Here is an 11,378-nt window from a genome sequence, read left to right on the forward strand (position 1 = left end):
TGAACTTGCCATGGACATAGGAGAGGATGATGGTATTGGAAGCCTTGGTGATGGACCAGCAGATGCTGCAGAGAGGAGAAGGGCTGATAATAGGTGTGACAACATTGCAGAGATGTGGATTGACTATCAGCACCAGCTTACAATTAGGGGCCTTCTCTGAGCCTGAACATTCAGATTTCATGGTGTACAAATATATGTTCTTACAATTGTTCCACACTCATGTAGAAAAATAACTTCCATTGTCAAAAGGAAGCTAGTCATAGTCATGTACATTTTATTATGTACATATTTGTATAAAGGGGGGGGGGGGGGGGTACATTTGTATATTGTATATAAAAAAACAAAACAAACACCTATCTCTGCCCATCCTGGTACTTCATCAGCCAATACTGCATCCAAATCTGCTTCACCAGCTCCTGATGCTTGAGGAAAATATTCACTTCATCCAGGGTCACACTGAGGAAGTAGTTGCTGATGTTGATCTGATTGTCTGTCAAGAGCTGCAGCATGTTGTTGGTGTAGTCCATGGCAGTGTCAACAAGGGGATTGGTAATGGGTGGTGGGGGCAATTGGGCAGCAATCACATGCATGAAGTTATTGAGCCTGGAGGTGATGGCAGTGATGAATGAACTGCAATCTTCTTCAGCATGCACTTTGGCCAATGGGGGCTGAGATCACTTTGATCCACCTTCGGACATCACAATGGACTCAGCTTTCCTTTTTCCACAACTGATACTGGTGATGGCCAATGACAACAATGACCTGGCTGATACATGTGACAAAAACTGGATGGTGCAGAAGGGGGGATGAAGTTTGGATCCATGGACTGCATGTCCTTGTGATGGTGAGTGTTGAGAGCATGTGTCATGTTGAGGAGGGAGAGGGAGGAAGGGGGGGTAGGAATAGTTGAAGTGGTGGGGGGTGTGGTAGAGGCAGGAGTATTGAAGGCAGAGGTCATGGTTGTAGAAGGTGCGGTAGTGGCATGTGGCCAGTAGATAAACTGACCTCAGCCATGTGAGTGGAGAAGGAGCTCTATGCTGGCAAAGTGGGGGAACCTGGAATTGTGAAACAGCTTTGTGTCTTTGTGCACCTGACTAGATGTTTAGTGGATGATCTGACAAGAAAAAAACTACATTACCTTTACATACCAATCCCAAAGATCAGTGTTGTCCAGCAAGATCATTGCACCATGCTCATTGTCATAAGCAAAGCCAGAGGCCACTGATTTAAGATTGGTGATGGTGTAGTAGGATTTTTTAAGCTGGATAATTGTTAGCAAGGCAAAAAAAAAGAATGATACAATGACTTACTGCCTTGAACTTCCACTCACACAATTCAGCTGTCTTATTGCCATTATCCAGACCCAGTGGATAATTATGAGCCATGTGGGCTGCTGTGGCATTCCACATAGCCTTCTTAAAGTTCCCATCACTGGCCTGTGAAAGATGAGAGGCCAAGAAATCCAGTATTGCACCTTCCTCCTCTGTTGTCCATACTACAGCTTTCTTGTGAGTCCTGGGGGGAGGCAGGGGGTTCCATGGGTCTAGAGGATTGATTGTAAGGCCATGTGAGCACAATGAGTGGGTTGATCCCACAGATGAGCCAGACATTTGATGATCACAGTAACTGGGTGACAATGGTTGCATACCTCAGGTGGATGCACATGATAGTTCACATCACATGACCCTCTTAACTGAAGCTGAAGTTGAAAACTTGGACTTTGCATTCACAGGGTGAACAATGCCTTACAGTTTGTTCATACTGTAAATTTTTACCAATAGACAAGTTACCCCCAAAGATGAGAAAAAGTCAAGACTGCCCCAGACTGCCCCTAGACTGTCCCCTACACCACCTTTCCTTTGCTCAGGCTATAGGAGCCCCTTTGGTCTTACTCACTCCCTCTCAGATGCTGGTACTCCATCCACAATTCACTCTTATATCTTTCCTCAAATATGGAGCCCACTGCAAGGGGCTTCTGTCTTAGCCTGGCACCCCTCCAAACAGTCTCAGATTCATTTTTGCAGTCTCCTGCTTCATTTTTGCAATTTTCAGGCTCAGTTTAGCAAGTTTGGCCTCTCGGCCTCGTTTTCACAGTCGCATTAGTCGCATATTCGTGTTTTCTCGCTCGCGCGCATTCGCATATCAACTATTCACACTCGTGTTACCCCCCGACATCATGCTCGGCCTTAGAATTCCGTGTCGAGGCTCTCCCGAAGCTCCGAGCTTCTCTGGGCGCCCCGAGGACCTTCAACATTATTTTGATGACATAAGCGACTTCTGTGATGGATACAGGCTCTCGGATGGACACGTGCGCATCAAACTCGCACTCAAATATGCGCCTTTCGAGTCGGCCAACCTCTGGTCGCATTTCGTGGAGGATAGTGGTGGAGACTGGACATGTTTTACCTCAGAAGTGGTCCGACTGTACCCGGAGCTAGAGCAGTCTTGCAGGAACCGGTTTTTCAGGCTTAGAAGTGCACTTGCAGGCTCGGACACCGTCTCCATATCTTCTCTCGGCGAGTATTTTCGCAGTTTTTGTTGTTATTAGCAGTCTCTCGAAAAGCAGAAAGGGTCGACATCTCGTCTACCCGAGATGTTTTATTTCGGGTTCCCACCCGAGTTCAGACACAAGCTCCTCGAGTGTCACAGCAACTCGCCAGACGAAGGCGCTTACTGTTGGTAGTATCATAGGTGCAGCAAAACGGATCCTCGCACTTTGGAATGGCCTCTGGAGGTGTTCGAAGGTCGACGACTCACGCGTGCAGCCACCACGCAGCTCGGACAATCGCCCACCCCACTGTCATATTCATTCTGCTTCTTCTGCGGACTTTCGGGTCATATACGCGCAAGCTGCCATTCGTACAAGTCATATTTGGCCGCGGGAAGGTGTTGCCTTGTAAACGGTCGCGTTGCACTACCTACCGGACAGGAAATCCTGCGCGAGGTTGCCGGATGGACTCTGTGAGACCGCCTGGACAACTGAGCCTCGCTGACAAGCCAGCCCGAGTTGCTCTTGGTAAGCGAGCCTCCATCCGTCGCGCGCACACAGCTGGAGGAAGGTAGTTGTGTGCATGGGGCTCAATTGGCCTCGTCACCCGCTCAGTCACCCGCTCAGTCACCCGGTCGGTCGCTCTCGCATCTATGTCCACCCACACTCCCGCCTTCTTGCGACTTAGTCGACCCGCTCTCATACGTACCAACTAAAGCAGCTGTGCTGCCAAAGGGTAAGCCCAGTCGCGCGCTGCCAGATGGGCCATCCAGCAAGTCGTCGCCACCCAGCCCTCATTTGGAGTCGTTGAGCACGCGGATTTTGGAGGTGATACCACTGACTGTGCGTGCTCGCAGTCCGTCGCCCGTACGCCGCCCAGTCGCGTTGTCAGGATGCCCATTTGCCATACCAGCTGCATACTCCCGCGCTCCATCGCACTCGCGCACTCGCAGCCGCTCGCCACTGCTATCGCACGCGCTCACACAGCTAGTCGTGGGTCAGCCCGCTATACAGCCTCGTCCACCACCGGTTCCACCCGAAACAGCGGACCTCATAGAGTGGTAACCTCGCTTCGGCATGGTCTCTTTCGTGTGCTATATAGACTTCGCTTTTCATCATTTTTCTTTGGTCATTTTTGTGTTACTTAGTTTTTCTGTTCGTACACACTTGTCCCATTCCCAACGGAGCAAGGCCAGCACGTCAAGATTGTATCTCGCGCGCCTCATCGCTTAGCCTCTCGCTTTTCTGCGACCTTGTACTACTTGGTGAGCGCTTTCCAGGGACCCCAGGAACGTTTCACCGCGCTCAGCGGTTCCAGATTTGTTCCATTCTGGCTATATCTCGCGCAATTCTGCGCCGTGTCTCTCGCTTTTTCGCAGACTAGTACTACACGACAAGACCTTTCCAGAGATCCCAAGAATGTCTTGGCGCGCCCAGTGGTTCCAGAGGTATTCGCGTTCTTGCGAGAAGGCTCACCCCGAGGACTTGCTGTCGTAGCTCGCGTGGTTCAGCACCATTCCTATCGCTTTTCGAACCGTTTGTTCCACTCGCTGAGACCTCTCTGGGGAGGCCTTTCTCGTCTTGTTCCATACAGCCGTTGTTGAGATGTTGCCATTGTCGCGTTTGGAGGGCAGTTACCGCCTCCTGGAGTTTCGTGTTGACCCCCTCTCCCCATCTTCAAAGACTTCCTTGCGTATCTCGCTCGTTTCACCATCGCGCCCCTCGCTTTTTCGCGCAGTTGTACTACTTGACGAGAGCTCTCCAACGATACCTAGAACGCTTCGATGCGCTAAGCGGTTCCAGAGAAATTCTGCAGTTTGTGGGAGGGCGCACTCTCGAAGACCCTCGCGCGCCTCGCTCGTTTCGCCGTCGCGTGTCTCGCTTTTTGGGTCGCACACTCTCCTCGAGGAACCCTTCCCGTCGACTCCTGGTTCGTGACATTCCGCGCAGTCATTGTTGAGATATGGTCGTTGTCGCTTTCAGAGGTCTGCGACATAACTTTGCAAATAACTCGGCATTGGGAGGTCGGATTGGTATGATTCCTTTTGTCCCCGGCTCTTCTACAGGCCGTCTGTAAGCACCCGAGGTTTCGTATCGATCGCCCGAACCGTTGTCGTGCAAGGGTCTTCCTTTCCCCCTCCCCTTGAACACTTTCTCGTGTAGCTCCTTTGTTTCGCCATCGCGCCTCCCGCTTTTCTACGTGAACGTACTACTCGTCGAGTGCGTTCCAATGGTGTCCAGAACGTTTCGACGCGCCCAGTGGCCCTGGAGAGGTTTCGTGATTTGAGCGAGGGCACACCGTCGAACCCCTTCTTGCATATCTCGCTCGTTACGCCGTCGCGCCTCTCGCTTTTTCGGCTGCACACTCCCCTCTGGGAACCCTTCAAATCGACTGCTTGCTCGTGAAATTTCGCGCAGTCGTTGTCAAGATATGGCCGTTTTCGCGTTCATAGATATGCGAGACAACCTTGTGAATATCTCGAGGTTGGGTGCTTCGATTGATGTGGTTCCTTTTGCGCCAGACTCGCCAAGAGGTCGTCCACGAGTCCCCGTTGTTTCGTGTCGATCGCCCCAGCCGTTGTCGCGCGAGAGTCTTTCCTCTCCCCTCCCCCAGGACGCTTTCCCGCATATCTCCCCCGTTTCGCCGTCGCGCCTCTCGCTTTTTCGGATGTACACTCCCCTCGATTAACCCTCCCCGTTGACACCGCATTCATGAAATTCCGCGCCGTCGTTGCAGAGATATGCCCCATTTGGTCGTCGGAGGCAGCTGTGGACGAAATTGCGAATATCTTGGGACTGGGTGCCCCGTCTCCCTTCAATCCTTTTGCGACTGGTTCGTCGCAGTCCCCTCTGTGGCCTCCTCTCGGCTTGTAGCGCTTCGAGTCGTTGTTGTTGATCAACAGTCCCCCTTCCCTCGCATCCCTCGTTGAGTGTCTTGGTCATTCATTTCAGCGTTTATGCTCGCTAGTGCTGGTGCTTCCTCTCTTCGGGTTGACTGGGGACAGTCAACATCTAAGGCTCCCCTCAGGTGTAAGGAGAAAGATCTCCTTACTATGGGATTGGGCATTAATTCCTATTTTATTTGTTTTATGGTTTCTTTACTTACTGTTGTGGGTACTATACTTGAGTACTGTAGTTCGCTTTTTGTGTGCTTAGTCAGCACTTACTTAGAGTTTGTTCATACTGTAAGTTTTTACCAATAGATGAGTCACCCCCAAGGACAAGAACAAGTCCAAGACTGCTCCAGACTGCCCCTAGACCATCCCCTACACCACCTTTCCTTTGCTCAGGCTATAGGAGCCCCTTTGGTCTTACTCACTCCCTCTCAGATTCTGGTACTCCATCCACAACTCAGTCTTATATCTTTCCTCACAGCAGAATTTGCAATTAGGGAGTAGGAAGGAAGGAGAAGCTGTTCAGCAGCTAGTTCTGAATCACTGGATGGTGAGGGCAACAAAGAAGTTAGTATTGAAAGAGGCAAAAGTTCTTGACACTGCACAGGAGGATCAAAAGGTTTGTCAAAGTTGAAACCTCCTGGAAATGCTGGGTAAAATGCCGGGGACCCTGGGCTCTGAAAGATCTCATCTAAACTGAGATCTGAGTATGATGAGTGTGGCTCTGAAATATCTCTAGGATCAGCTACCAGGAATAAGATTTCTGATGAAGAGATAGATAGTCTGTGGAAGGGCTCTAGGAGCTCTTCAAGTTTGGTTCTTTGATGAGTGGGTTGTAAGGATCTCCTTTCCAGATCTACAGACCCCTCACATTGGGCTCCAAAACATTGTGGGACATGACTTCTGGGAAGCATGCAACTAGAGGAAGGCTGTAGAGAGAATTCCCTAGGAACATCCCCAGGGGTGCTGGATGGAAGGAGAAGTCAAGGATAAAACTAGAAGGGGAGGGGTATTCATGCAAGGGCCACAGAATTTAATTCCAGAGGGATGTGGATGCATGAAGAACAGCAAGATGGGTATATGAAATTTTGAGAAGCCATTATGTGATGAGAAGAGTGTATTTGAGGTGAGAGGGATACAGGATAAGGCATGCAGGATTGGAAGATGCAGGAGACATGAGGACCACTGGAGACACTGTAGACACTGTAGACTCAGGAAAGGATGACAGACACCAGCAAATTATAGATGCACATGAAATAGTCCAGCAAATAGTAGATGAGAGTAAAATGGAACAATGGTAAGGGGTATCTTCCAACAGAACAAGGGTACATGTACAAGTGAGAGGGGGAAACACAGGAGGGCAGAGCATACTGGCACAAAGTCCAGCTTGTGGAATTTGGGGCAACAGGGGTAACCAGAGTTTTATAGAGGTGACTGGCATGGATGAGTGGTGATGTGGGGCAGTGGCTCAGCTACTGAATTCTGGATGACCCTGGGGAAATGTGGAATTTCCATATCAGCTCATTGATGACTGGGTGACATGCTGAAGGTCAGGAGAAACTCTGAAGGCAGCAGGGGTTGGAAGGAAACACAAGGTTATGAGCAGGAAGAATTCTGAAAGCATCTGAAGGCCTAGAGTGATAGGGGTTTGTCAGAGGCCTGTGGAATTTAGTGACAGATTCCTGTTCCAGCCTCAGGGAGTATACAGCTCTCTACACTGCTCACTCCAATCTAGAACTCCATCAGATAGACATCAAAGGGGCATATCCAAATGGCACACTCACCAACAATGAAATCATCTACATGTGTGTTAGGGGTTATGCCCCAAAAATAGGATCTACTTAGTATGGGCATGTGATACAGAGGTATCACATGCCTCCTTGTATATAAGTGTCATCTTGAAAATTTTAGATAGATATCTTTTTTGTCTCTATGTCTTACTGTGTGAATACCATATGGTGCACTTTGTGCACATTGTGAGTCAAAGTGTGGAAAGGTGGTATAAACCAACCAAAACCAACACCAAAGACAAATAATGGGTGAGTGGTGGTTTTGCCTCTGCAGAACCTGGAGTGCAGAAAAAAATCTAAAATGTGGGGGGGGGGTCTTCAAGTGGAGTGCTCCTGGCACAAGTCAATGACAAGTTACACAGGAGAAGATGAATGAATGCTGATTGAGAAGGGGATGCTGAATGGAGCAAGGGTGTTCAGCCAAAAGGACTCCTAGCACAAGTTGATGTCAAGTTACACAGGAGTGGATGGATGACTAAGCAGGTGTGCTGACAAAGCACAGATGATACTTCAGATAATGAATGAAGGTAGATAGACCCTTATTGGAGCCTCAACTACCTAGGATGATGAATGGGGATGGTTAAACTCTTCCAAATGAGCCTCAACTGTCAGTGATGAGATATGCACTGAACTGACTTCTGGACTGCTTCTTGATTGCTTGTGGATTGCTTTTGTACTGCTTGTGGGTTGTAGCTAAGTACACAGGGGTTTATATACTGTGGGGGGAGCACAGCTTGTGACAAACAAGGCACAAACACTTAGTAAGTAATGAGTAAGGACTGAGTAATCATGATGAGTAAGCAAGAAATGAAAAGTAAGCAAGCAAAGAAGATTGGTAAGTATTGGCAATAAACAAGTCAAGGACAGTCAAAATATCACAGAATGAGTCAAATAAAGTCAGAAACTGAGTAAGTGCACTGATATCACATTAGGGGGTGGTGATGCAAGTCAGATCTTGGTGGAGACATCTCTAGATCCAAAGATGGCATGACAGATGGATGGTGTTTCCAGATAGGGAAGTATTAATTCCAGAATTGAAGGGCATGAGTCAGGCATCAAAGGGGCTAGGGTGTTGGGGGTCTGTAGGGCAATGGGAGCATAAGCAATCATGTCTCCCACCCTTTCATCCTCTCAGTGGAGTTAACAAAAGCTTCATGGACAGAGCTCTGATGGAGGAGGAGAAGGGGGGATGTCTTCTGCTGGATCTTGCAGTAAGAAGGCAAGATGCATGTCATACTTGTCATGAATGCAATCAGGGAGGTGGGAGACCAGTAGACTATGCTGCAGCTGTTGCAATGCAGGAAGAATGATGCAGTGCAGGGAGCAGGGAGGAACAGTCCATATGCTTCATCAACCAGGGAGACCAAAATGACCACATAAGACCTTTCTAACTGAGTGACAGACCTGAGGCAACCAAAGAATGTCCTTCTGGAAGTCATACTGACAAGGAGAACACACTGACCAAGCTGCATGGGATGAGACAGGGCTGACAATGATAGGATGAACCAGGGGGGTTCAGGATGGATGGAAGCTGGCAGGAATGCCTGGCAGATATACATAGCCACTGTCTCTGGCAAATGAGACAAGTGAGATGATCAACAAAGAGGTGGCCATGATTGATGGACTTAACAAAATGAGCATCTGATGGATGGAGTGCTGTAGAAATGTGTAGGGTGCAAGGATCCTTGCCAAATTTGGAAGGCAGAACTGTGTGGCTGAGCACTTTAAGTGAGTGTGAGAACAGAGTCAATATCTTTGGAAATGGTGGAGATATGATGAAAACCAGAATGCTGTACATGGGTGCTAAAAACCTTTAACATGCACTTAACTCACTTCCTCTTTTCTCTTTAGCACTGACAACTCATTCTTGTGTGAATGATGACTGTTAACATCCAGCAGTCTTTCTATGCATGAGGCCTTTAGTCTTCATCTGCATGGCATGGACATTGCATGCAACTTGTCAATGAGTTAGGCAGAGTCAGCTGTAACCATGTCCACAACACCTTTGGTGTGTGACACTGTCCTCAGTTGTCCCCCTTCCCCATGTAGACATGCTCAGCTGTGTACCCATCCTCACTAACCTCTTTCACCCACACCCTCTGACTCTCCTTGCCTTCCCCTCACTCACTGTACCCCATGTCACCTTCTACCCCATACTCAACCCCCTCTTCCTCCAACAATGCATCCCTTTGACCTCGAACCTGCACTGTGCTCCTCGAACCTCTCCCTTACTCTCACCAACATCCCCAAGACTCCTCACAGCCAACTCTCCTGTACCTCCTCCATCACCTTGCACCCTCAATTTTCCACACCCCCAAAGCCAACCTTTTGCCCAAGTGATGATCAGAGCACTTCGAACATGCGAACAAGTGAGTGATAAATTGAGTGTGGAGTGAGGTAGGGACAGCTCATCAAAATGCAGTCAGCAGTAGAACTGCAACAGGGCATTTACACAGCACAGTGGCTGGGGGTAGTGACTGTCAAGTTCAGGATGTCCAGGTTGAGACTGGACTGGAGGCCAAGGGGTCAGGATCAGAAGGAAAGATGAAGATACAGAGAGGTGACTGATTGGACTTAGTGACTGAGGTTACAGCACTATTCCCTTGCATGGGTCTCAGTCCAAGTCCAAGTCCAAGGTGAGGTTATCAGAGTAACCTTGTTGATTTCAGACTGAGGGAGTACAGGCCAAGTATCTAAGCCTTTATATACTAGAAGTAGCTATAGTATGGAGACTGGTAATGCCAGTCTTGCAAAGATTGCTAAGATGATTGGTAAGAATGGTATTAGTAAGGTATGACTAAGGTAATGGAGACCAGGACAGGGCAGACCAGGGACAAGACCAGGCAGAGATCAACTGAAGTGACACATTGCAAAGCAGTGTTCATTGCACTAGGACATCTGGGGATAAGGAACTGGCAAGGCCAAGGCCAGACTGAACAAGTGTGAGACTGAGTCCAGCTGGGGTCAAGGCACAACTATGACAGTGACCCTCTGTATATATGACCCAGCTCAAAGATTATTATATACCTGTAAAACCCTCTATCAGCAACATATTCACAATCCTATGAGAGTGCTTTGTGCACTCTCAACTCCATTTCATCCTTAAGATGACTTAGCAGAAATGAAACCAAGAAAAACAAAAACTTGAACCCCAGGAGACTTCTTCTGCTTGACCCCATGTTCTTTTTATGGTACACTGGCCCCTCTCTCGACTCCTGGGTTTGCACATCACACACAGGAACAAATTTCATCTGGTGGCCAAGATGAAGAGCATGGTCTCATCCCTTTTAGCTCAGTCCTATGGCACATAATGATACCAGCAGCCTTCAGCTCATGTTTCTAGTATCCCTGTCTCTTCATATGTACCTGTAGACTCCATCAGTGAACATTTTTCTATATACATCCAAGAGCTTTCTGTTCCCTCTCTCCACCTTTCTGATGCTGAAAACAAAACATTTTGACATAGTATATATTCAAACCACAACAGAACACTTCACCTTGAACTCATAGCTTCTTGAGTCTACTTTGAAGATAGGTCTTCAACCCTGATGGGTGTGAATCTGGGCCCTTGCTCAACCTCAGACATTTGTCCTCCATCAATCCACTTTTTTCTTGTGCTAGGGTATCTGATCCTCACTGTAAAATGCATTCAAATTGAAACAGAACAGGTCACCTGTTCACACAGCTACCCTGGCTAAGCTTCTCTTCCAGTGCTGCTTCTACCAGGTTCATGTCTCTTCATGCTTATTCCAGTTCTGCATACCTCTCCTGTAGTGACCTTTCACAGATGTGCAGTGACCCCTGAGGGTGTTTATGTAGTTGGGCATTTCCCTCATGGTCTGCCATTATCCTTCATACTTAGTTGGCTCATTCAATTTTGGACTGTCACCCTTCCTAGTGTAGAATGTTTGTAAGTGCTGTAACACGAAAGGAAAGAAATGAGAATATATTAAGAGTGCTATGGCTCTTTGAGTGTGTCAAGACCATAACACTGTGGTTGTTTCAATGTTATCGGACACTTGACAGAGTATTCTAAAGTGAAAACAAAATATTTTCTTATGAAATGGATTACAAGCATGTTATAATTTTTTATTCTGAGTGGACTGATAAATTTTGTCTAAAGTTTATATGATGACAAACATTAAAGCATCTATCTAAATGTGATTGAAAGGTAAATATCAGGAGGACATCAAAAGATTATTGATA

The 11,378-nt window shown here is 47.9% G+C and overlaps 1 protein-coding gene across 1 annotated transcript; it reads right to left on the reverse strand.

Moving 5' to 3' along the window:
• Window positions 1-4,007: 4,007 nt before the first annotated feature.
• Window positions 4,008-4,429, reverse strand: F5J12DRAFT_783744 (uncharacterized protein; the record flags this gene model as incomplete). Its single annotated transcript, XM_051742902.1, has 2 exons — window positions 4,008-4,259; window positions 4,322-4,429. The coding sequence occupies 2 exons, from the start codon at window positions 4,427-4,429 to the stop codon at window positions 4,008-4,010; spliced, it is 360 nt and encodes a 119-aa protein (XP_051598698.1).
• Window positions 4,430-11,378: the final 6,949 nt, after the last annotated feature.

Source organism: Pisolithus orientalis (assembly GCF_024613125.1).
Source record: "Pisolithus orientalis strain OTSU chromosome Unknown F5J12scaffold_20, whole genome shotgun sequence".
Classification (NCBI taxonomy): domain Eukaryota; kingdom Fungi; phylum Basidiomycota; class Agaricomycetes; order Boletales; family Pisolithaceae; genus Pisolithus; species Pisolithus orientalis.